The sequence below is a fragment of the Cornus florida genome, unplaced genomic scaffold (genome assembly GCF_030987335.1).
Source record: "Cornus florida cultivar Cherokee Brave unplaced genomic scaffold, ASM3098733v1 CherokeeBrave_3.0.0_Hap2_Chr05, whole genome shotgun sequence".
NCBI classification, from domain to species: Eukaryota; Viridiplantae; Streptophyta; class Magnoliopsida; order Cornales; family Cornaceae; genus Cornus; species Cornus florida.
This window is the reverse complement of record NW_026775575.1, coordinates 95,988,213-96,015,866: the sequence shown is the minus strand read 5'-3', so window position 1 is coordinate 96,015,866 and position 27,654 is coordinate 95,988,213. Positions and strand designations below refer to the sequence as shown.

Below are 27,654 nucleotides of genomic sequence, written 5' to 3'. Positions count from 1 at the left end.
GCATAGAAAGCTTGCACTAATTGCCATTTTGGGATCAAATGATGAGGACATTTCCGAAGAAGATCTTGTAGCCTTTCCCAAGTCTCATGGAGTTGTTCTCCATCAATTTGAGAAAAGCTTAGAATGGAACGCCTCATTTGGTTGGTTTTACTCACCGGATAATACTTCTTAAGGAATTCTTGTTGCAATTGAGCCCAAGAAGTAATGGAATTGGGAGCAAGGGAGTTCAACCAATATTTTGCCCTATCCTTTAGGGAGAATGGGAAAAGATGAAGATGAAGTGCATTGTCCGGAAAACCTCTCAACCGGATAGTCGAACAGATTTCAAGGAACTCATCAAGATGCTTATATGGATCTTCATTATCAAAGCCATGAAATGATGGAAGCATTTGGATGGTGCTTGATTTGATCTCATATTGAGCTGCATCTATGTTTGGCATTACTATGCAAGAAGGAGAAGCATAGGTGGTAGGAATGAAATGATCTCTAAGAGTCATTGGTTCTACATTAGGAATTTCAGCCTTTTCATTCCCCGGATTTCCTACGTTATCCCCCATTATATTGAATTCAGTTTCAAGGTCCCTTATAAGAGTGGGTTCCCTAAGGTTCCGTCTAAGAGTTCTTTCAAGAGAGTTAATATCAATGGGAGAATCGATTGTGGGTAAGGAAAGTGACCTACGACCGAACATCAACAACAAAGCATATACTCAACAAAGCAATTCATCAACCACAACTCCACATACGATGTTCCCTTTCTCCTCAATTATCAAGACAGAAAATGTAAATGGCCACGACAAGGACCGATGCTTGAACACAAAATATAAACAAGATAAAAGCCTCGACAAGGGCTTCACAACTAAATTAAACACATACACAATATTCACAATGCGAAACTAGAAGTCAAGAGACTTACCTGGGGTCCTCTAGACTTACAATTTGCTAGCAATCCCACGGCGAGCTCCGAGTCCCTAGAATCTTACAACACGAAGATGATCAAAACACACAAGGAATATTCACAAGACACAATATTCACAATCAAACTAAAATTAACCCTAAACTTTGGTTGCTAAACCGTTTGCAGTCCCCGGCAACGGCGCCAAAAATTGATCGGTTGATCAACTAAACATCAACCTTCGCAATAGCACGAATCATTGTAAAATAGGGCTATTGGTCAGGTAAGTCGAACCACTGGGACTGCGCTAGTCTTACGGCAACCTTAGTGTCTAGAATCTTTCTAGAATGATGAAGGGTTTATAAAGGTTTTGTTGTTTGTCACTTAAGCTAAGAATATTGAAATTGCATAAATTAGAAACTTGCAAGAATTAAAAAGAAATGAAATACAAGTAGAGAAAAACTAGGGAAATGAATCCGCTCCAACCCTATACAAATTCTAGATTGAGATTAAATTGGGAAAATCAACATAAATGATGGTCATGACACATAACAACCCTTGGTTGCTATACTATCCTCAAGAGGTTCATTAAATCAAAAACAAGAATAATCCATCAAAGATTCACATGCTTGAACTACCTAAACTAGGGTGTAGTCTTCAACATGCTCCCTAAGCCAAAGATTATCAAGCCCTTGATTAAATGATGAGAGCACACAAAGTTAAGAATCAAGTATAAACCATCAAAGGGCATCCTAAGCAATGATTTATCAAAGTTCTCAAACTCCATGCCATTAAAACCATTCTATGATCTAACTTCCATTGTCACTATGGAAATGCAAGCAATATGATTAGGAAGAGAAACCATCTAAGACAAGATGAATAGCTCAAAATAATCATGTATAGACATTAGAATTCATTACAACACATATGATGCTCTAGATCATAAAATCACCAACAATAATACATTGAAATCCCAAAAGTAAAATCTACACTAGAACATGCTTACAAGGGAGGGGCTTCATCACCTCCCTAGAGAAGATTTAGTTACCCATAGGAGCAATGGAAGAAGGAAGAAGCTTGAAGACCTCCTCCATTTTCGTGCTCCCTTCTTCAAGCTTGAAGAACTCTATCTCCTTGCTCTCTTCTCTCTCTTCTAATCTTGTAGAATATGGGATAATGATATGTGTGGCCTTCCTTGCCTTATCTCCTTCAACAAAGCTCTCTCTCTCCTTCAAAAAACATCCCCAACCACCTCATAAAGAAGTAAGTAGAAAATGAGGAAACCAATGCACAAGTGGCTGCCAAAATGAGAATTCCCGAAGGCAATTCTGCCCCAAATTCGAGCACTCTAAGCAAGGCCTCGAGCGCTCGAATTTAGTGTAAAAATGCCCATGCTTCACTTGCTCCGCCCAGACCTACTTTGGTTAAACAGCCATAACTTTACGCTCCGAACTCCGAATGATGAACCGTTTAAAGATTTGGAGAGCCGATTCAGAGCTTTAAAAACTTCATGTTTGATGAAGACCCAAATCTCAAGTCTGGTTGGTCGAAAATGGGGAGAAAGGTAGTACTTCAGTGCTGCCAGGCAGTTCTGCGCACCTCTGGTAACAAGGCCATAACTCTCTGCTCCGAGCTCTGAATGATGAACCGTTTGAAGATTTAGAAAGCTAATTCAGAGTTCTAAATCTTTCATGTTATAATGGAAGTCCAGTTCTCGAGCTTTCTAGGTCAAAATGGCGAGCAAAGTCCTAACTCCACTGCTGATCTCGTGAAGCAATCTGCCCTAATTTCGAGCACTCGAAATTAGGCCTCGAGCACTCGAAAATTGGCCAGAATGCCCTATGCTTGGTTTGCTTATCCCGGACCTACTTTGGTAAAACGGCCATAACTTTGCGCTCTAAACTCCAAATGATGAACCGTTTGAAGATTTGGAAAGCTAATTCAGAGCTCTAAAAACTTCATGTTTTGGTGGAGATCCAATTCTCAAGGATGATTGGTCGAAAATGAAGATCAAGGCAGAATTTCATTGCTGCCAGGCAGTTCTGCGCACCTCTGGTAACAAGGCCATAACTCTCTGGTCCGAGCTCCGAATGACGAACTGCTTGAAGATTTGGAAAGCTAATTCAGAGCTCTAAATATGCCATTTTATAATGGAAGTCCAGTTCTTGAGTTTGCAAGGTCAAAATGGTGAGCAAAGTCCTGACTCCACTGCTGCCAGAAATTCAGAATTGTGCCTTTTGATGGCCAAAACTCCACAAAGCCTTGATTTTGCTCCTTTTTTGGCAAATGGACCTGAAAATATATACATACACACAAATGAAGATAATCTACTTAAATAATCAAACGATGGACTTAACTAATGCAATTTAGGGCGCTTGAATATACAATATTCGGCGCTTATCAGGGGTGATGGTTATATATATAAGGATGGATGAAGAGGAAGGAGAGGAGTGAAATGGGTGGATGAATTATGGAAGGAAGGGGAAGTTGGAAGGTTGGAGGTCGTGGGTTGTTGGTAAATGAAGGAGAGTAGTGGGGTGGGGTGGGGTGGAAGTTAATGGAGGAAGAGAGGAAGTTAAAAAGGTTAAGGTTGTGGGTGGATGGAAAAAAGTGGGGTGGGGTGGAAGGGAAGTAATGGAAGAGAGGAAATTAAAAATGGAGGGAGGAGGTTGTGGGTTGAGGGACTGGAAAGATGCGGGAGAGGGAGAGTTCAGATTTAAAAAAGAGGGAAGGAGGGTTCGAGCGCTCGAAGTTAGGCCTTCGAGCGCTCGAACTTGAGGCAATGAGTTTCGAGCGCTCGAAGTGAGTACTTCGAGGGCTCGAAGTTGAGGCAGTGAGCTTCTATGGACTTTCGAGCGCTCAAAGTGTGTCTTCGAGCACTCGAACTTGAGGCAGTAGGCTCTTGAATGAAAAATGGAAGTTTCGAGTGCTCGAAGCTTGGACTTCGAGTGCTCGAAATTTGACCAGTGAGCAAAAGCCCGGGTAAAATGACTGGAATTGCCAATTTGCCAACATCTGTTCAATGCATGGATGGAATTTGGCGAAAATTTTTGAACTTTGCAATATCATTCCAATACATGGATGGAATTTGGCGAAAATTTTCGAACTTTGCAATATCACTCCAATACATGGATGGAATTTGGGGAACCATGATCCCACAATGTATGAAAAATGAGAGGTTACACACATGTGTAGCATTCCAAAGATCCGATGAAATTGCTGGAACGAGATGGAAGCATCCGGGAATGAAAACAAGGATTGAGAAAGTCTAAGAAAACTAGCCTGAATTGCGGGAACACAATTTAAAATAGTTCTAGATAAGGTTAAAGTTTTGGCTTTTCTTAACCATTTCCCAGAAAAATTTCAAGGCTCAGGCAATTGGAAATGTAGAGAAGCTTGGAAATAGAAAGAATTGCTTCCCTTACTTTGCTAAATTTAAAGTCGATAGCTAGACGAAGCTAAAGCAGGCATCAATCCTCGTAAATTGGGTCCGTCAAGAGGACTTTCTCAATTTTTCGGGTTGGGACTATGTCGTCAATGCAAGGCTTAAGCCGTTGGCCATTAACTTTAAAGAGTGATCCTTTTGCCGGATCTTGGAGTTTGATTGCTCCATGAGGGAAGACAGTAGTGACGATGTATGGACTATCCCATCTTGACCGGAGTTTACCGGGAAAGAGTTTCAAGCAGGAATTGAAAAGCCAAACCTTTTGTCCCGGGGCGAAAGACTTGCTAACAATGTGCTTGTCATGAAAAGCTTTAGTCTTTGCCTTATAGATTTTGGCACTTTCATGTGCATCATTTCGGATTTCCTCAAGTTCATTCAGTTGCAAAGCACGATTAAAGCCGGCTTGTTTGAGATCAAAATTTAGCCTTTTTATGGCCCAAAAAGCATGGTACTCTAATTCTACCAGAAGATGACACGCTTTGCCAAAGACGAGTCGATATGGCGACATGCCAATGAGTGTCTTATAAGCTGTCCGGTAAGCCCAAAGTGCATCGTCTAGTCTTAGTGACCAATCTTTGCGGTCTGTAGAAGGGTTTAAACGTAGCCGGGGAAGAGAACACAGAGCAAAGGAGGGGGAGAGCCGGCTCCTTTAGGGTTTGGAGCCGGCTCTACATGCTTGGAGGCGGCTCCAAGACACTTGGGAGCCAGCTCCAAGGCCATGGAGGCGGCTCCAAGGTTTTCCAGAGCCTGCTCCATTTGGTTATCTCCAGTTTTCCACGTTCCGTGAGGTTTTGTTCCAGTTTTCAGTGAGATGGCTTTATGGAGATTGATTTTCTAAGTTATCTAAATGGAATGGTTACTGTAATGGATGGTTTAACAAGGGTCTGGAGTGGGATTAAGTGATAAGCGCCGAATATTACATATTCAAGCGCCCTTATTTGCATTAGTTAAGTCCATTAGTTGTTTATTTTATTTAGATTGCCTTCATTTGCATGTTCATATTTATTTTCAGGTTCATTGGCCAAAAAGGAGCAAGAATGAGTTTTTGTTGAAGCCTTAAATGTCATGGTGCTCATTAAGGAAGTTCTGGCAGCAGTGGGAAGTGAGTTTGATCGCCATTTTTGACCTAGCAAACTCGAGAACTGGACTTTCATCAAAACATATAACATGAAGAGCTATGAATCAGCTTTCCAAAGACATAAAGTTTGCTTCATTTGGAGTTCAGAGCAAAGAGTTATGCTATCTTCACCAAAGGTGCGCAGAACAGCCTGGCAGCAATGGATTTCGACCTTGCTCCTCATTTTTGACCCTCCAACCTTCAGAACTGGACTTTCATTATAACATGGTTTATGTAGAGCTTTGAATTAGCTTTCCAAATCTTCAAACGGTTCGTCATTTGGAGTTCGGAGCGGGAAGTTATGGTCATTTTGCCAAAGTGGCTCAAGCTGGAAAGTAGCTTCGAGCGCTCGAAGAGCCACCTTCGAGCGCTCGAAAATTGGGCAGAATGCCCTCCGGAAGTCCTCATTTTCAGCCCACTTGTGCCTTGTCACCCTCATCTCTTATTTCCTCTTTTTGGAGTTGGTAGAAGATGTGTGGAGGGCCTTGTTTTGAGGGGTTTTGGTTGGTTTTCTTGCCTACAAAAGCTAAAGGAGCATTTCATTATCAAATATCTTGGAAGGGCAGAATTTCTAGAGAGAGGGAGGAGAGCAAGAGAAGGTTTTCTTGAAGCCACAAGAAGGGAGCTCAAAAATGGAGGGAAAAGGCATGGTTTTTCCTTCATCTAAAGCTTCTATGGGTAACTAACTCACCCTCTAGGGAGGTGATGAAGTCCCTCCCTTGTAAGCATGATCTAGTTTAGCTTTATTTTGGGGATTACAATGTATATGCTATGGTCTTTTCATAACCAAGAGCACTTCATTTGTTGTAATGAATGTTAATATTGCTATGAATGATTTATTTGAGTTGTTTATCTTGTTTTAGATGACCTCTTACATTAATCATGTTGCTTGAGTTTTCATGGTGAGAATGGAAACTAGGTTATGGAATGGTTTAATGACATGTTGATAGGTGACTTTGATAGATCATTGCTTAGGGAAGCCCTTTGATGGTGTATGCTTAATCCCTACCTTCATGTGCTTCATCATTGTGTCAAGGGCTTGATAGTCTTTCATTTAAGTATATGTGTTTAAGCTACACTCTAGTTTAGGTAGTCTAAACATATTCACCTTTGATGGATTATTCTTGTTTGTGATTCAATGTACTTCTTGTTAATTATATGGCAACCATGAGTTGCTATATAATTCTTGGCCATTATATATTGTTTTTCCCCAATTTAGCTCTAATCTAGCATGTGTATAGGGATGGAGACGGATTCACTCCCCTAGTTGTCTTTAATCGAATTTCATCTCATTTAAATTCTTGCAAGTTTTTAGTTCATGCATCTTAATTTCATAACTTAAGTGACAACCAACAAATCCTCTATGAACACTCCATATCACTCTAAAATGATTCTAGATACTTAGGTTGCCGTAGATTAGCGCAGTCCCAGTGGTTCGACTTACCCGACCAATAGCCCTATTTTACAATGATTCGTGCTATTGCGAAGGTTGATTAAATTTAGGTCATATTATCAACCGATCATTAAGTTCCAAGGTATTAAAGGTTGCACCATGATTTTTACTAGTTTTCCTACACTCTATTTTGCTTGGTCCTGAATGTATTTTCATGTTATAATTTCTTCATTATGTTAAATTTTTATTTTAGTTCAATGAAATTGATGAGTAATGATTTTTAATTAACTCTATATCATGTTGGAAATCAATGGAATTAATTTTTAGCTACAAGGTTGATGTGTTAAAACAGTTGGAGTTTGGGATTGCATAAACTGCTAGTATTAAATTCTTGTGCAAAGTTTATGTTTTAATTAATTTTGGTAACTGAGCAATGAATTTAGTGGACTCTGGAATTAGTTGGAATCTAATTTAAACATCTAAGACTCTTAGGATTGAAACACAGTTTAACAGAAACTCACCGGAGTTGGAAACAGAAGAACAGAGAATAAACGGCTTAAGTTTTCAAAGAGACGGCTCATAGAAGCAAAAAGAGCAGGCTCTTTGCAACCAAAGAGCAGGCTCCAAGCAAAGAAAGAGCAGGCTCTTTCATTTGAAAGAGCAGGCTCTTTCCCGAACTTCTAGTGTGACGTATTCTGTGACTTGTTTGGCTACGGAACTCGGATTTTGGATTTTTCAGAAGCTGTAGGAAGCTATACTTGGGTGTTTTGAGATGTTCTAAGTCTAATTAACACTTGTGAGAGTGGATTAAAGTTTAATAAACCAGTAGGTGTTTATAGCTTAGACATTAGTAAGCATCGACGAAAGTTGTTCATTGTAGTGCAGAGGAATTATACTTCTACTGAATTTAATTTATATTCTCTGTGGATGGAAAATGGATTAATATGATGCTATTAATAGTGACAAGCATGGTAATTAATATAGTTAAGGTTATTGTACTTGTCATGGATTCGTGGACGAGAATGATGAATTATCTGCATGCTCAGTAATATGATAATTTATAATGGAGATATGGGATGAATATGATAACTTATATATTTATTTTATGTTCATCATGGTATTAATTGATATGTCTTATGGTTTTGGTTTGTCAATTACTGGAGTAGGCATGCTAGTCTATATCTTTATTTATGCTTATTACGGTTCAGTTGCTATGTGCATTGTTTATGTATGGTATCAACTGTTGGATGGATTGGATTGTATGTACCGGTATGGGACGGTGACATACTAGGTTTGGATAGCACAAGTTGCTAAGTTCTACCTATTTGGAATGAGGGTACGGGTTATTAAATAAATCCTCCTTATATGTATGTAAGTCGGTGCGGTTGACTACGCCGAACGACTTAATGGATTTCTTGTGGATGGATGGAGTTGGAGTTTAAATATGTTTTATGGTACCGTGACATGAGCTTGAGTCTCAGAGTCAACGGTTAGGATGCGTATATGCAGTTGGATGTATAGCTGACTGTGGGGATTGAGGTATACCCTGTTTAGGCTTAGGTACTCATACCCACTCAGGTGCGATTTGTGTGATGCCTTCTATTCAGGTTGAGACCCTCTTCATGGTCTAGCGAGAGTCCAGTAGTGTGGATATATATTTATGTACGAACTATTAGCTATTGTTGAACTATTTAGTATGTACATGCGTATCGGGTCTCTGCTTGGATTGCAGTAGGATAGAACTTGTTCGTGGGCCTGACCCACTCCTATTTTACAGGTATGCGTTAGTTCTAGGCTTGAGCTTGTTCGTGTGGAGCAGAAACGGTCACTCATTCTTCCGACGATGTAGGATCTCTTTCCAGATGTTCGACTTGGATTTTATCTTCAGTTTTACTTTGATTCAGTTTGGGATTTTTATATTAGGGGTCCACTAGAGATGGATTCCCGAGTTGTTAAAAGATTGGAGATTTTGGATTGTAGGATTTTAAGTTATTAATATTTTAAGGTTTTTATATTGAGGATTTCTTTTATAGTATCTTTCCGCTTATTCTTTTATTTCTTAAATCATTTTTTGTAATCTGTGTTCATTTAAAATACTTTAATTGTTTGATATTCCCTCGGGTTTGGGCCTGGGCCTGATCAACCCGTGTCTCGGATCCGAAGGGTATCACACTAAGGGTCTAGAGTCTTTTTAGAATAACATGGGGTGTTCATAGAGGATTTGTTGGTTGTCACTTAAGCTATGAAATTAAGGTGCATAAAATAAAAGTTTGCAAGAGTTTAAAAGAGATGAAATACAAGTAAAGAGGACTAGGGAAGTGAATCCGCCTCCATCCCTATACACATGCTAGATTAGAGCTAAATTGGGGGAAAAACAATATATATTATGGTCATGATACATAGCAACACTTGGTTGCTATAATATCCTCAAGAAGTTCATTAAATCTGAAGCAAGCATAATCTATCAAAGGTTAACATGTTTAGACTACCTAACTAAGGTGTAACTTAACCACATTTACTTGAATGAAAGACTATCAAGCCCTAGATAAAATGATGAAGCACATGAATGTAAGAAATAAGCATAAATCATCAAATGTTTCACCTAAGCAATGATCTATCAAAGTCCTTATCAACATGCCATTAAATCATTTCCTGCTCTCACTACCATTGTCACCATGAGAGTGTAAGCAACATGATTAAAAGAATAAACCATCAAAGATAGATAATTGACTCAACATTAATCATTTAAATACATGAAGATCCATTACAAGAGGCAAAATGCTCTAGACTATGAAAAGACCAAAGATTATACATTGCAATCCCCAAAATAGAACTATACTAGGACATGCTTACAAGGGAGGGGCTTCATCACCTCCCTAGAAGGAGGTTTAGTTACCCATGGGAGCCTTCGAAGAAGGAAGAAGCTTGGTCTCCATCCCCATTTTCGAGCTCCTTTATTGTAGCCTCAAGAACTCTATCTTCCCCTCCTCTTTCTCTCTCTAGAATTCTTGCAAAGATGAGATATGATCTTGTTATGTGTGGTTTTCCTCCTTTGTAGACATCCTCTCCCACCAAACAAGGCTCAACTCCCACCAAAAGACATCTCCAACCAACCCATAAAGATAGAAATCAGAAATGAGGGAAACAAGGTGCAAGTAGGCTGAAGTGATGGTTCCCAGAGAGTATTTTACCCATAGTTTGAGCGCTCAAACTAAGCACTTTGAGCGCTCGAACTAAGCACTTCGAGCGCTCGAAGTTGGACCAGTATGCTCCTTCCTCTTGACCTGCTTTGCACTACTTTGGTAGAACAGCCATAACTTTCTGCTCCAAACTCCAAATGATAAACCGTTTGAAGATTTGGAAAGCTAATTCAAAGCTCTAAATACGTCATGTTTTAATGGAAGTCCAGTTCTCGAGTTTGATAGGTCAAAAATAGCGAGCAAAGTCAGATTTCACTGCTGCTAGAACTTTAGCCTTGAGCACATTGCTATTCAAACATTGAACAAAACACCATTTTTACTCCTTTTTGGCCAATGAACCTGAATATATATAAAAACGTGCAAATGAAGATAATTTATATAGAATAAGCGAATAATGGACTTAACTAATGCAGCTAAGGGCGCTAGAATATGCAATATTCGGCGCTTATCAATAAGTTTATCCAAGTGCCAATTTTCAGGACCACAGTTCATCCCAAGTTTGGGGGAGCAATGTCACCCACTTCGGATACTTCAGTCCCGATCATTCTTGCTTAGTTGCACTGGTATACTCTTTCCTTTGTTCTCTTTGCACATTGAGGACATTGTGCAATTTAAGTTTGGGAGGACTGGTGCTTTACAGTGTTAGTTTTAAATTCAAATTTTGAGCATGCCTTGTGTATTTGAGGGATATTTCTATGATTGGTCCATATTTAGCTATGATTTTGATCTTTTGAGGACTATATTGCTTAAAGTTTAAAAATTGCTTGACTTGAGACTTTAATACTCCTTGTATGCCTTATGAATGCCATTTAGGAGTAAATTTTTTTAAAAATTGATATAATGCTTGCACTTGTGGTCTACATCATCTTGATTTTGTGATTGTTTTGAGATTCACTCTAGTCTTCTACACTAGCACCGGCGTACACTAGCATTCATTTGTGAGGTACATGCTTTGTTGATTATTGAATTGGTTATATCCCAATTGAGATAGTAGTGCATTGAAAGCTTTCATTCTTGATAAAGGTGGATAACAACCCCTTTTCACTAAGTAGCCAGGATTCTAGCCTTATCAAGTACTGAACTTCTCGCGCCGAAAGGTGGAGAGCCCAAACTCTAGGTTAACAATTGTAAAAAAAAAGAAAAAGAAAAGAAAAAGAAAAGAAGCAAAAGCAAAAGTGAAGAATTCTCCTAAATGGTGAGAAATGGGAAATGATTAGATGGAGGTTGTCTTGATTTGTAACCTAGTTGATTTGAGCTTGTAAGTCCGTAGGGGTATTTGAATGCCTAATACCCTAAAGCCGTCTGGTTTGGGAGTCATTGACCTAACGCTCGATCTCATGAATCGCTAAAAAGCTTAATAGATCAATACATTGCACCATGCTTCCATCTTTGATCCTAAAAAAAAAAAAAAAAAAAAAAAAAAAAAAAAAAAATCAAGTGAAAAGAATAAGCACACCTAGAACAATAAAAGCTTTAGTAAAAGGTTCACTTTTTGTCTTGATGATCGGTACTAGTTTTGTGTGCTAGTTTGAGGGTAAGAATGTGATTAATTCTTTAGTTGGCTAAGATAGCAACATATTTGATGCCGGTCCACTCAAAAGGATTATAGAGTTGTTTTGATTTGCATGATCATTTTCTTGATGTGTGGAGGACCATCCTTCAAGTCATTCTTTTGCAAGTAATCTGCGTCTTTTGAAGAATGATATCAAAGTTTGAAACAAAGAGGTCTTCGGTAATCTCGTTTGGAGGAAAAATCGAGTTTTTTCAGAGATTGCTGAGATTGATCGAATGGAGGGTCAGGGCATTTTGGCGGAATCCCTGAGACTTAGGAAGGTAGAGTGTCAGGCGTAGTTTGCTGAGATTACTGTCATAGAGTAGATTTAGTGGAGGCAAGAGTCTAGAGCCATGTGGCTTAAGGAGAGCGACAATAACACTAAGTTTTTTCATAGACTTGCCAATGCTCATAGAAGGGGCAATCATATTGGGAGGATCTGGGTGGATGGGGAGATGTTTTGTGATGAGCGCTGAAAAGTGTGTATTTAAACCCCTTAAGCTTAGGCATTCTAGTACCTTTATCTATCTTACTTTACCGTTTTAGATTGATTTCGTATTATTTCCTTTTTCAGGCACTTATCCCGAAAATAAGCTAACTTAGTCAAATAAGAGCTTAATTGAAGCAATTCTGGGATTAAACAAAGAAAGGAGCAAAGTGAAAAAAGAAGGAAGCAAATGTAGCCAAAGGTGTAAGCAGCAAAGTTCGATCGATTTAAGTTCAAGGTTCGATCGATCGAACAATGATCGATCTCAGCACTTCAAGATAGATCCAAGCCTAGACCCAAAAGCATAAAGTCCAAAAGTTCGATCGATCCAATATTATCCTTCGATTGATCGAACACTTTTGTCCTTATTCGAATGATTGATCCTATCCACAGCTATACCACCCACTAACCACTTTTGTCCTTTTCCCATAAATATCCCCCCTAAATATCTCGGATTTGTCTTTTTCCAAAAAGCTCAGCCAGTTGGATTGATCTAGCCTAAGTTCGATCGATCTCACTTACTTTCGATCGATCCAAGTTCAAGGTTCGATCGATCGAACTTCCTCTAGTGCGAAAAAGTTAAAAGTCCACCTCATTGAAAGTTGTCCTTTATCCAATCATTAGGGAATATTGTGTGCACGACCCCAGCTCATTTTGGGTGTCATTTGACCTACCTATATAAGGATAAGGATTGCTTTTTACAAAGGGGAGCCAACATTATTTTCATATCATCTCTTGGAGAGCAAGCTTAGAAGATGAGGAGGCTAGAGACACCATAAGAGACTTTTCATCAACAAGGAGGAGATTTTAACCATGGAATTAGCCCTTGAGGGTTAGAGCATCATCACCATGAGTGGCTAGACATCCTCTTGGGGCTAGAGTTAGCCCTAAGCATGTTTTCTATATCTTAATCTTGTGTATTATTAAGAGATTAGTATTGTAATTGATGTTTTGACACTTTGATTTATATAGATCTTGTTTATTCAATGATTTATGTGGTTTAATGCTTCCAATTGATCATTCATTCTATCCATATGTCCATGTATGCTAGAATAGGTGTTCATGTGCTTGTCTCTAGATTTTGTGTTATTGATGCATGTCTATGTGTATTGATGCTATAAATTTGGAGATTGTCAAAACATAGTGCTTAAATGAATGCTTTTGTGATTCTCTTAATGGTTCATGCTTATGCATTGATGGATTGTGCCTTTCTCCTAGTTTATTTTCATGTTAGTAGTGTAGATGTAGTGTAGTTGTAGTGTAGTGTTAAATGGGAGGACAATCTACGCTTGTTATTTGATGATCCAAGCTTTTGAATGCAATTAGCATATGTCTTTATCCTTGTGTTGTATTTAGATTGTGAGTTTAATGAAAGGATTAATGACTTGTTTTGATTTCTTGTGCCCTTCATATATTGTTTAGACAATATATGCTTCATTGCTTAGATATATTGTGCCTTTCACATGATGTTTAGACAATACATGCTTAACTAGTCATCTTTGCTTGTTGAATCAACCAAACACACACACACACCAATATTGCAACACACCATTTGCCCTCATTAATCACTTGCCAATAATATAGAAATGCATTACTTGGTGGTGATCTCTAAACCCCAAGATCTCTCTCTCTTTTACTTACTCTTAATTGCATTCTTTTGCTATCACCTAGTTTAATTTAGTTACTCTTTAATCAACCAACCAACCAATTGTTTGATCACTCGACCTACTAGCCCTAATTGTGATTCCACGACATTACTCGATCCTCACAATCCCTTGGGACGATCCCTACTCACTCTTGCTACTTTAGTAGTAGTGTTGGTAGTGGTTTTTATAAATTTAAACTTGACCCAAAAGGCTTTTCTTGAACCGCACATTCACTACGTTATTTTGGCGTGTACGAATGGCAAAAACTATCATCAAAATTTTGTAAAGAGGAGGAGATTTGTAAGGGTATTGTTGATTACTATTCGATGTTGTTTGCAGAAACTACTGGTTGGAGACCCTTGCTTGTAGGGCTTTATTTTGATTCTATTTCAAGTGAGAAGTGCTCTATTCTAGAGGAGCCTTTTTCTAAAGAGGAAGTTTTGTCTGCATTGAAGAGATGTAACGGGGATAAAGCCCCAGGTCCATATGGTTTTTCCATGCGTTTCCTTTTGGAATGTTGGGAGGTGGTTCATGAGAAGGTGATAAGCACTTTTCACTCTTTCCATGCTCAGGTCTCTTTTTGAGAAGAGCTTGAATGCCACTTTTATTACTCTCATTCCGAAAAAAGGAGGGGCGCTGGATGTTAGGGATTTTTGCCCTATTAGCTTGGTCAAGTGTCTTTACGAGTTGATTGCTAAAATCTTGGCTTCTAAGTTGAGAAAGGTCTTGGATGGTGTCATTTCTAATTCTCAAAATGCCTTTGTGGGTGGACTCAGATTTTGGATTCAGTTCTTATTGCTAGTGAATGTGTGGACTCTAGGTTAAGTAGTGGGTCCGGGTGTTTTGTATAAGCTGGACATTGAGAAGGCGTACGATCATGTGAGCTAGAGTTTCCTTCTTTACTTGATGGAGATGATAGGGTTTAGTGTGTGGTGGAGGGAATGGATCTTTTTTTGTATTTATAGTGCTTGCTTCTCTGTCCATGTGAATGGAGCTCCGACTGGTTTTTTCTCTAGTTCGAGGGGATTGAGACAAGGGGATCCATTTTTTCCGTTCTTGTTCCTTTTTGTGATGGAGGCTCTAAGTAGATTGATTAAGAGGGCGGTCGAGTTGGGCGTTTTTGAGAGGCTTTCGGGTGGGCAGGGATGTTGCTAGTCAGTTGGAGATTTCATACTTGATGTTTGCTGATGATACTTTAGTGCTTTGTGATGCGAATGCGTCCTAGTTGAGATATCTGATATGCGTGTTGGCCTGGTTCCAAGTGGTCTCTGGGCTTAAGGTTAATGTCGAAAATAGTGTTCTTGTGCCGGTTGGGGAGGTCTTTGAGATCGAGATGTTTGCTTAGATTCTTGGATGTCGCACTGGCTCTTTTCCTATTTCTTACTTGGGGTTGCCCCTGGGAACTCCTTCGAGGTGTGTAGGAAGCTGGGATCTAGTTGTGGATAGATTCGAGAAGAGATTGGCGGGATGGAAGAAGCAGTACCTCTATAAGGGGGCCAGGTCACTTTGATCAAGAGCACCCTTTCATGCCTCCCCACGTATTTCATCTCTTTTTTTCAGATTCCTTCTTCTGTGGCTGAGAGAATTGAGAGATTACGCGCGCGCCCCCGGGGGGGGGGGGGGGGGGGGAGGAATTGAGTTTAAGTTTCATCTGGTTCGTTGAGAGCAAGTGTGTTATCCGATTCGGAGTGGAGGATTGGGGATTAGGAGGTTGTTGCCTTTCAATAAGGCTCTCATTGGGAAATAGCTTTAGGGGTTTGGGGTAGAGAAGCGTTGGCTTTGGAGGAGGGTTATCGTGATCAAATTTGGGGAAAGCAGTAGAGGGTGGAGTTCTTTTGAGGTGTGCGGTCCTAGAGGGGTGGGGGTTTGGACTCTCATCCGGAAAGGGTGGGATGATTTCAGCAAACATGTTTGTTTTCGGATCTGGGATGGTAGGAGGATCAAATTTTTGGGGGATCTTTGGTGTGGAGAACGTCCTCTTGCTATTGCTTTCCCACGGCTCTACAGGATTGCTTCTCATAGGTAAGCCATGATGGTTGACTGTTATCATCTTGATAACGGGAGACTAACTTGGGATGTTCAGTTTAGGAGGCATTTTCAGGACTGGGAAATTCACGAGGTCACTCGCTTGTTGGAATTATTGTATCGCCAGGTGATTACAGCTGGGGATTCTGATTGTTGGCTTTGGGATCCTAACTCTCAGGGTCGCTTTGAGGTTCGGTCCTTTTTCAGGTGTCTTACGGTTAGCTCTAAAGGTCTTTTCCCTTGGAAGTCTATTTGGCGATCTAAGACTCCTTTCAAGGGGGCCTTCTTTGCTTGGACTTCTATCTTGGGTAGGATTTTAACCCAGGATAATTTGCGGAGAAGAAATTAGGTGGTGGTTAGTCATTGTTATTTGTGTCGACGCGATGAGGAAACTGTTGATCACCTTCTATTACATTTTAGTATGAGGAAACTGTTGATTTAATGCTTGTTTTGGGTCATGCCTTGTTCTCTAGAGGGTTGATTGAGGCTTGCAGAGGTTTTTCAATGGGGGCTCTCATTCAGGACGCTTGGAGGGCTACGCCTCTTTGTATTTGGTGGTGTATTTGACTCGAGAGAAATCGGAGATATTTCGATGGAAAGGAGAAGCCTATTTATTTGCTTAAGTTCTTTATTATTTCCACTCTTTTTTGTTGGGTTTCAGGGAGAGATTTTAGATCTCTAGAGGAGATTGTTGTTTTTTTGACCTTTTTGAAGGTTTGAGACACTTTTTGGCCTTCTGTTTGTCTTTGGGTTTCGCGCCCCTTTTGAGTGCTTTCTTTATAAAATTTTACTTGAAAAAAAAAAAAAAAAAAAAACCAACAAGCTAAGGCTAATATGCCAGAGTGAACAAAGGTTTACTTTTATTTATATTTTATTTTGGATTCCTAAGAAGTTGTAGATTTGTACAATCCCCCCTCCTAAACAAAAACACACACACAAAATAAAACTTGGTTAGCTTTTTGTGTAAGGTTCACGTGCAATGTACGTGAAGGAAAATCATAGTTTATATATATATATTTTAATCAAGATGTGTTTTGCTAATATAATGATGCACAACAAATATGCTAATGTTGTTTGTTCACGTTTTTCCTAAGCTATTTTAATGATATTTTGTTACGCTAGGCTTGAAATTTCTCCATCTAAAAATTAATCTTTTGATTTGTTTGCTTGATCATCATTTTGTTCAAATTTTTGAACCTTTTGTTGCATTTAGAATTTTGAAAGTCAAACTAAATTTTTTGTTATTATGTCTACCTGTACAAAACACTACTGTTGGATAACTTAAATATGTGTTGTACATGATTTTTTTTGTGTATAATTTTTTTATATGTTTTAAACAACATAGTGAAATGCCTCCACCACAACTAAACGATTGTATTCTCAAATAGCAACTGTTTTAGTAACCAAATGATTGTAAATATAGGATTGGCATACATTTCTCCAAACAATATTTCTACCACCATGCATCTCATATTATTTTTAATATTTTTTCGTTGACACACACACGAGACTTTGAAGTTGTTGTCAACTACTGCTTCTCACATAGCAACCTGTAAAGTGCTTCACATCAGTATCTCAGAAATATGTTATTATAGCTGATGAATTATCAAAGTTTCGGAAGAATATAATGAAATGCTATAAAGGCTTTGAAAAAAAAAAAAAAACCCTATAATGTAGAGTTGAAGTGTTATATAATGAAAAAATTGCAATATTCAGGATTGGAACTTAAAATCATTTTAGAAAATTTTAGCGCTGAATGGTTTTCTCCAAGTATTTTAGAAAATTTTAATAATGCTATACAGGATACCCAGTGATTTGCAGGTTAAAGCAAATCATCACATAAGTATATTTTCCCAAGGTCGTGTCACAAGTTAAAATCAGAAGTTTGACTTGCTTAACTGGTTTGAAATTTTCAAATTGAATACTTTCATATTTTTATTTACAATGGTCACCTTACTCTCATCACATCCTTAAAGCTCAAACAACTAAAAGTTAAGATTATATGAAGAACAATGCATCAGAAACTAATGAAGCTTTACCGCCAAATATAGAATTGAACTGCAATTAGCAAAGCATCAAAATACTATCAAGACAAAGTTGAACTGGGATATCATTCAAGTGTAATCAAAGACATATAAAATCAGTGGAAATGAACACCACTATCAAAAACCAAATAAAAAACTATAATAAATGTAAACCATATCATGATCAAAACCAAATCAAACGATAAAATGAAAAATTGGACCATGATGAAAGCTAAACAATAATACACCATCAAAGGCAAAATAAAACAATACAATAGGAAAGCATTAGAAGAAATTTAAATCTTAAAACCTGTTAGAAATTATATTGGATAGCACATGCCTTGATAGAAAGGTTGAGAAAGACCACGGGAACTAATTCAAAAACAAAATATAAGAAACAGATTCTTTCTCAACCCATAAGCAATCCCAATCTCTTCTAGTGGAAAGATAAGTCAGACCACAAGCAAAACTAAACGACAAATGTGCAAAAATTTTGGCCAGAAATGGACCGTGCACAAAAACTTCCATTTAGATTAAAGAGTTGTAAGTATCGAGAATTTCAAGAGGTCATCATGACATAAGTTTCAAACTGTAACTCTTAACAGTTGACAATTCAAAGAGGCCCAAAAGTATATTATTTAGCTCACTTATATATTAATAATTACAAATAAAATTATGTATACACTTTTATACGAGAAAAATGTTCATCTTCTGATTTATGCCTTTTTGTATTAATGCAAACACAATTAATGGAACATTTTTGTATTTTAAAAAATCGAAAAATATTAAGAAATTAGGAAAATGGCTTGCACTTTTATAATGGTATAGATAAAGGGCTAGTTAGCAATGGGGCAAAATGTTTGTTCTGTTTTCGAAAAAGAACAAATTCCCTCTTTTGCAGAAGTAACTCTTTATGCAAATGTGTATCTGTCCTCATGTATATATATTTGTAAATTTGTTCTATTAGTTCTCAATTTCTTGATACTGTGTTATGCCAGAATTAATATAATGATCAGAATGTTCAGTGATGAATCATATACTATTATACAAGTTTCGACCTTTGAATTATTATTATTATTATTATTATTATTATTTTTATTTATTTATTTATTTTGCTAAATTAGAATCACTTTGATTTGTAGCAGTCCTGCTATCCTTTTAGATGTTGGGATGTTGTGTAAAAAATTAAAGGAAATAAGATTTATTGAAGCAATTTTTAGTAGAGTGAGGCAAACTCTTTTGGGTATATATATCCGTTATGAAACAAATCAAAAATCAAACCAGTGAAAATACAACACAAGGCAGTAAGTAAAAGATAAAAAGAAAAAGGAAGCAATATAAACATGAGTTTTTCTTTTCTTTTTTAAATAATATTCTTTAACCTATCATAACTGTGAAGTGTTTCAGGGTATTCTGGAAGAGGGAAAGGAAATAGGAGTGAAGCGTCTGTCAAAATATTCCACTCAAGGAATTGACGAGTTCAAGAATGAAGTTATCTGTATAGCAAAGCTCCAGCATCGAAATCTCGTGAAGCTTCTAGGATGCTGTTTTCAAGGAGAAGAAAAGATGTTGATCTATGAATACATGCCTAACAAAAGTTTGGATTTATTTATTTTGGTTTGGCTCTTTACCATGATAAATTTAACTCAGTTAAAGCATCTGACTATGTTAATTATACTTGATCCAGCATTGGTTTTTGACATGGTGTTGCGATAAATTGTTCCAACCAAGGTCCCCCTCCAGCTTCCTTTTTTTTTTTTTTTTTTTTTGGGGGGGGGGGGGGGGGGTACACATTTTCTAGTTATACGAGCATTTAATTAGCAGCAGTATAGACTAATATGAAAAGTTTTGACAGATCAAACCCAAAGCAAATTACTGGATTGGCCTAAGCGCTTTGACATTATCAATGGAATTGCTCGGGGACTTCTTTGTCTTCATCAAGATTTCCGACTGAGAATCATCCATAGAGATCTCAAAGCTAGCAATATTTTGCTAGATGTTAACTTGATTCGTAAAATATCAGACTTTGGCATGGCTAGAAGTTTTGGAGAAAATGAGACTGGAGCAACTACGAAAAGAGTGGTTGGAACACAGTATGAATCTTTAAACATTGTTTATACAATCCATCCCTATTTTTGCTACATCTGTTTCTTAGTTCAGTATTCCCTGCATTGGCTACATGTCCACAGAGTATGCTGTAGATGGGATTTTCTCTGTAAAATTAGATGTATTTAGCTTTAGAGTTTTGGTACTTGAGATGGTGAGGGGAAAGAGGAACAGAGATTTTTTTCATCCTGAACACCACCTTAACCTTCTTGGCCATGTAAGTCTCCTGTTTAGAATCTTATCTACATGTTAAAACTTACACATGATATGTGAATCACTTATAATCTATATGTTAAAACAAACAGTCTTACTAATGATTTGTGAATTACTTATGGGAGCTGATATTTGCAGTCCACATTTAACCTCATCAACTCCAACTTTTAAAGTTAGTAACTGAAATGACTGTTTTGCCCCTCTTTCTCTCGTGTCTTTTAGAATAAATCTTTTAGGTTCATTTAGGAGATCAAGGGTAAACTTGTCGTTTAATTATTAAAAATAAAATGTGGAATGTCTGAGGTCAAATGTAGAGCGCCAATATCGCCTCCCTTGTATGTTAAAGCTAAGACTCTTACTAATGATTTCTGAATCACTTATAATCTATATTGCTAAAACTCACACTCTTACTAATGATTTGTGAATTACTTAATAGTCTTGGAGACTTTTCAAGGCAGGCACGTCCTTGGAACTGGTAGATGCACTTCTCGGAGAAGACTCTATGTTGTTTGTCCCAAGTTCTACGATCGATCCATATTGCTCTATTAGGTGTTCAACAATCTCCAGAAGATAGGCCGAACATGTCATTTGTGGTTCTAATGCTAGGTAGTGAGGGTGCATTACTTCAGCCTAAACAGCCCGGTTTTTACACTGAAAGAACTTTTCCCGAAATTGATTATTATTCGTCAAGCAAGCAGACAACAAGTTCAGTCAATAAAATCACCATGACAGTATTAGAGGCTTGATAAAAAATAATAATAATAATAATAATAAAAAACACACACACAATGTATTTGTGTTTTGTATGTTCTTTAATTTGTGAACAAACCATTTTTGATCCATAAGGCCATTTGTCTTAGTTAAATTGGGATAATACATCATAAAATTTATAAATATTTCTGTTTCTGCAGGACCATTTCTATTATTCTACCAATATGCTTTACATATGTATTATATATATTGGAGTGTGGGTTTATTGTGAATAATTTACCTACTTGGTGGAAGCCTTGAATATTGGTCATGTTAGCCACTGAACTTTTTATTTCTTGTAGGTTCTTGTCAGTTAATTTAGGTAAGATCTTGTCAAAACCATGGCACATTATGCAGAAAAAATATTTTACATCTTGGTGATTAATTAATTTGAATTAAGAGAATGTATTGTAATGTGGAAAACTCTAGGGAGGTTCCTAAGTCAAATGGCATGGGCCCCCAAGGGCATAGTAGAGTTGGTAGAGATTCAGGAAGTAAGTCTTGAGGTTTTGTTTTCGAATCACACTTCTAACTTAAATGATGTGTATTGTAGGGCCGATACACATGCTAAAAAAAAAAAAATCCAGTCAAATAGCAAGGCACTGTACAACGTTTCCTTCACTTTTACATGTTACTTGACAAGTTAAGACACAAAATAGAAGGTATCAATGCCACAAAATCGAGTTTTATTATTCCTCCTCTATAAAAATCCAAATATTGATGCCTAATACCGCATAGATAGTTACCACGGTACAAGAACAATATTAATTTTGGGTCGAATAGTTTGTAGCTGAACCTTAGACCATCTCTAATACAAAATGCTATTTTTGCATGCCAAATCTATATTTTGACAGGTGCTACAGTGTCAAAATGCTACATTTTAACAATTCTGCTCCAATTGTGTATTTCATACAAAATGCTATTTTTTGACACAACTACCATTCTCTGATCTATTCTATATGTTCAATTTATTATTCATTTATGCTTTCTCCTGTCTTGCCAGGAGAACTTTCTTCGCAACTCAAAGAAAAGATGTGTATTCTAATACTGTCTTAAGTATGCAGAATGAAATGAAATAGCAAAATTCCTTATAAGAAATAAAAATCAATTTTACAACTAAATCTATAAAATAGCCATTTTATTTTAAAGTAATTTTTTTTTAAAAAAAATAAAATTTAAGTTTCCAAAAAAACTCTTATATTCTATGTCTAAAAATTATCACTGTGCCACCACCACATATGTTGTTGCTGTCATCACTGATGTCACCTCCACAGCCTTCCGCTACCATTTCTTTAAATATAATATATATATATATATATATATATATATATATATATATATATATATATAAAGGTGTTTTGAAATATTAAATTTAAAATTCCTACATCATTTTATATTTACCAAAAAAAAAACTCATTCTTTAAAAATAAAAAATAAAAAAAAGGTGTTTTGAAATTTTAAATTCCCCCACCATTTCTTTAACAATAATATAAAAAAGGTGTTTTGAAATATTAAATTTAAAATTCCTACGTCATTTTATTTTACAATCGCAAAAGTAATAAAATAAAAAAATAAAAATTTGCATTAAGCCCGTTTTAACGAATTGACCGGGTTAACCCATATGCCCCCTTTAAGCTCTGCATCCTTTCAACCGTTGCACCAAACCACATCCGGCCCGTTTTAAATAATATTCTTTAATTGCTTGATGATTCGCGACGTCGCCGGTGGCCACTGCGAAAGATTTCTTCTCTGAAAGGAAGAAGAAATCTAGGGTTGTCGTTAGGGTTTGAAGGGCTGAGGGAATAAGGATTGGAGAGGAAGAGGGAGGAGAGTGACGCCATTGGAGAAGAAGAGGGGGTTTGCTTCGTCTCCTTGGGTTTTTCAGATTCTTATTGAGAGAGAGAAATCGTGTTTTTGATTCTTTTCAAACATACACTCAACTGATTTTCCTCTCCAATTTCAAGGATAAAAAATGCTAACCCCTGAAATCTCCACCAGGAAAGCTGCCAAAAAATACAGGTTTCTCTCTCTCTCTCATCTCTATATATATATGATAGGGAAAAATAACCCTAGCCTATCTTGACTTAATGAAAAAGGTAATTAAATATTGACCGGCCACCAGATTTCTCCAATTCTTAGACGATAATATCTCATTATTAAGGATAACCATTTCTATTAGATAAGAATGATGACAAATCGTATCTAGGATAGGATTTGTCATGGGGTAAGTTCAAATCTTATCAAGGATAAGATTTCCACGAGGTAGGCTCCATGGGCTAAGGACGATGAAATTCCCTTATCAAGAATAAGGGAAGTGACTATAAATACAAAGACGACTCGAGAATAAGGTACACACAAAAAAACTCCTACTAAGCGAATTACGATTAAAATTCTCTATCGAGAACCCTTACTAACTTGATCGTCGGAGGGTCAACGGCCGGCACCACACCGGTGTTTGACTTTGCCATCCTTATTTTGCAGGAAACGGTGTCGTACTAGACCGCGGCGAATTTCAACCTCAACAGTTGGCGCCGTCTGTGGGAACAGCGATTCCCTTGAATCGATTTATTACTCGTTGGGTATAGACGTTTGCGGTCCGGTATGGTTACCGAAGGAACACCGTCGCAGGGATCTGGTCAAAGGGAAGAGTCGGGTGAAAATCTAGACGTCCTAAATGACTAGACACGATTTGTAACGTTGGAATTGCATGTCCAAACTCTGAATCAGGGTATGGACCAGTTGATCCAACAAAATGCAGCACTCCTACAACACCTTGTTCCACCGGTTCAACAGGGCTTGCCACGCCAAGACCTCTCGAATCCAAACAGGGGTAATGGGAATCTAGAAGAGTGGGATACTCATCCTCCCCGATATGAGACCGAAGTTGAACAAAGCCATGTGGGAAACCGACATAGAGAGGTGATCCACCCCTTTCTTCCACGGAGTTCCCGACCCCATGAAGACACGACTATCATTGAAAAGACCGAGGAGATTTCCCACGTTGACCTAGAGATGCAGGATCTCAAGGCAAAGATGGAGGGTGTGATGCAGGCCATGAAGGGAAAAGGCATTGCAGCCATAAATGGTTTGGTGCAGAAGACCAATTTGCCGTTCAGCCCCTCGGTTATGAAATGCCCTTTGCCAAGCAAATTTAGAATACCCACAATTAAGAGTTTCGATGGAACTAAAGATCCCCTCAACCACTTGGAGACTTTTCAGGCGCTTATGCACCTACACGCGATGCCGGATGAGATCATGTGCAGGGCTTTCTCAACGACTCTTAAAGGATCAACACGGGTATGGTTCAACAAACTAAAGCCAGGAACCATCGAAACCTTTGAAGAATTGAGTAAGGGCTTTGTGGGCCATTTCATTGCTGGCCAGAGGCATAGAAGGCCGGCTACCCACCTCCTTACTGTGAAGCAACAGAAGGGAGAGTCACTACGAGATTACATTAGTCGTTTTAACACGGAGATGGTACAAGTGGAGGAAGCGGATGACAAGGTGGCCCTAGCCGCCTTCATGGGAGGACTTCAAACCTCAAGATTCCTCTTCTCTTTATCAGAGGAACCTCCTACCAGCATGGCCGAGTTATTGGTTCGAGCTAAAAGACATATGAATGCTGAAGATGCAATGATTGCGAGAAAGGGAAAAGAAGGGGAGGATAAGAAGTCAGACAAAAAAAGGCCAGCCCTGACGATCAGAGATGAAAAGGAAACCAAGTATAAGAAACCCATGGTCAACCAGAATGAAAGGGCATCTCGCTATAAGAACGCGGAGAGGTATACAAATTACACTCCTTTAAATATGCCGATAGATCAAGTTTTCCTGCAGATCCAGGATGAGCCATATCTGAAGTGGCCACCGAAGTTAAAGTCAGATCCGGCAAGGAGACCTCATGATAAGTATTGCAGGTTCCATAAAGACCATGGGCACGCTACAAAGGATTGCTTCGACCTTAAGGATCAGATTGAGACTGTGATCTGAAGGGGGCACATGCGAAAGTTTATTGTGGGGAATGACAGAACCGACATTAACCCACTAAGAGCAGGCCGAGACAACCACCCTCCTGATCAACAACCAATAGGAGAGATCAGGGTCATAGCTGGGGGGTGTGCAGGAGGTGGAGAATCAAGCTCAGCCCGTAAGGCCTATGCCAGGAGAATGCGAAGCTCATCTGAAGTGTGCGAAGTAGGAGCACAGATTCAACATCGAAAGATGCCTCGTTTAGGTGATCCAGTTATTACATTCTGAGATGAAGACATGAAAGATGTGCAGCAACCTCATGACGACCCTCTTGTCGTCACCATGATGATCGCTAACTATAATACTCGGCGAATATTGGTAGATAATGGAAGTTCAGCTGATATCATTTTTCTTGATGCATTCAGCAAGATGAAGATTGGTAAGGAAAAACTCAGACCTACTAGATCACCATTGGTGGGATTCACGGGAGACAAGGTCTCTCCTCTAGGAGCAGTCATCCTTCCTATCACTGTAGGAACCAGCCCAAAACAAGTCACTGTCATGGTCAACTTTCTGGTGGTGGATTGTCCATCTGCTTACAATGTCATCCTAGGAAGAGCGACCTTAAATTCGATGAGGGCCATCACTTCGACTTATCACCTATTAATGCGCTTCCCTACCGAGCATGGCGTGGGCAAACTAAGAAGAGATCAGTCCATTGCCAGAGAATGCTATGTTGCCTCTCTCAAAGAAAAGAGGCAGCAGGAGGCTTTGATTGTCGATGAAGTTGAAAAGAAGGAGCAAGACCGGGCTAAGCCAATCGAGGACTTGGTGGAGATATGCTTGAATGACACTGACATAACAAAAAAGGTGAGGATAGGGTCTCTGTTCCCCTCAGATTTCACAAATATTCTTATACAGTTCCTCAGACATAATCAAGATGTATTCGCTTGGTCACATGAAGACATGCCCGGTATTAATCCAACTACGATTGAGCATCGATTAAACACAGATCCTACATTTAAACCTATCAGGAAAAAGCGAAGAACATTTACCGCGGAAAGGAACATGGCTATATCAGAAGAGGTGAATAAGCTTATGAAAGCTGATTTCATCCAAGAGATTCATTATCCCGACTGGTTGGCCAATGTTGTTTTGGTAAAAAAGGCCAATGGAAAATGGAGGTTGTGCGTAGACTTTACCGATTTAAATAAGGCGTGCCCCAAAGACAGTTTCCCTTTGTCAAGAATTGATATATTGGTAGAAGGGACAGCTGGCCATGAGCTGCTCAGTTTTATGGATGCATACTCAGGGTATAACCAAATCTCAATGCACACACCAGACAGAGATAAAACTTCTTTCATCATGGATAGAGGTTTATATTGCTATAAGGTGATGCCTTTTGGGCTAAAAAATGCTGGTGCAACATATCAGCGGTTAGTAAACCTGATGTTTAAGGACCAAATCGGAAGGAATATGGAAGTGTATGTGGATGACATGCTCGTAAAAAGCTTGAAAGCTCAAGACCATCTGGTTGATCTACAGGAAACGTTCCAAGTCCTCAGGAAACACCAGATGAAGCTCAACCTAAGTAAATGTGCCTTCGGAGTCTCCTCTGGGAAATTCCTCGGTTACATGGTAAGTAGAAGAGGGATAGAAGCTAACCCTGAGAAGGTCCAGGCGATTCTTAACATGCAGTCTCCAGCATCGACCAAGGAACTTCAAAGATTGACAGGAAGGATCGCAGCTCTGAATAGGTTGATTTCCAAGGCGACCGATAGGTGTTTGCCTTTTTTCCGTGTGCTCAGGAAAGCTTTTTCATGGACCCCTGAGTGCGAGCAAGCTTTTACAGAGCTAAAGGAGTGTCTCACTTCACCACCATTATTGTCGCGGGCGATGCAAGGAGAACAGTTGTATTTGTACTTAGCGGTTTCTTCGTCGGCAGTAAGATGATGGAAACCAGAAACTGGTATATTATATTAGCCGTGCATTCAGGGGGGCGAAAGAAAGGTACCCAAGGATAGAAAAGTTGGCATTTGCTCTAGTTATCTTCGCGAGGAAACTCAGGCCTTACTTCCAAACTCATACAATAATAGTATTGACGGACCAACCACTTAGGCAGGTTCTACGCAAACTTGATACTTCAGGGCGACTCATGAAGTGGTCGGTAGAACTTGGAGAGTTCGATATCCAATACAAACCCCGAACGGCCTTAAAAGCCCAAGTACTGGCAAATGTTATAGCGGAATTCACACCAGAAGATGGGCCCGAGCATGCTGCAGATAAGTAGGAAGAAGCCGAATCTACTTGGACGTTATATGTGGATGGGTCTATCAACGCCCGTGCAAGTGGGGCAAGGCTAGTAATTATCTCCCCAAATGGGGAATGCATCAAATATGCACTCAGGTTTGGTTTTAAAGCAACCAATAATGAGGCAGAGTATGAAGCCCTCCTAGCAGGCCTCAGGATGGCGAAAGCTTTGGAAGTTGAACGACTAGTAGCATATACTGACTCTCAACTAATAACTGGACAAGTCCAGGGGGAATATGAAGCCAAGGATGGGAAGATGAAAACCTATTTACATAAGATAGAGGATATCAAGGGTTTTTTTAAGAAGTTTTCTATTCGCCGGATTCCCCGAGAAGAGAATACACAGGCAGACGCCCTGGCTCGACTGGCAACCACAGAGGAAGATAAAGCCATACCCGTGGGATATTTGGATGAGCCTAGCACGGTCTGGGATTGGCCACAGAAAATACACCAGGTGGCCCACGGCATAGAGTGGGCAGAACCTATTATCAGGTACATTGAGAACGAAGAGCTACCCAGGACCGCATG

At 38.7% G+C, this 27,654-nt stretch overlaps 1 protein-coding gene and 1 pseudogene across 1 annotated transcript; both read left to right on the top strand.

The window, feature by feature from the left end:
• LOC132307764 (G-type lectin S-receptor-like serine/threonine-protein kinase At4g27290) overlaps positions 1-20,846 on the top strand; it is a 50,131-nt pseudogene extending 29,285 nt beyond the window's left edge.
• Positions 20,847-23,580: 2,734 nt separating this feature from the next.
• On the top strand, positions 23,581-24,837 carry LOC132309783 (uncharacterized). The gene has a single exon (XM_059808061.1). The coding sequence runs from the start codon at positions 23,581-23,583 to the stop codon at positions 24,835-24,837; it is 1,257 nt and encodes a 418-aa protein (XP_059664044.1).
• Positions 24,838-27,654: the final 2,817 nt, after the last annotated feature.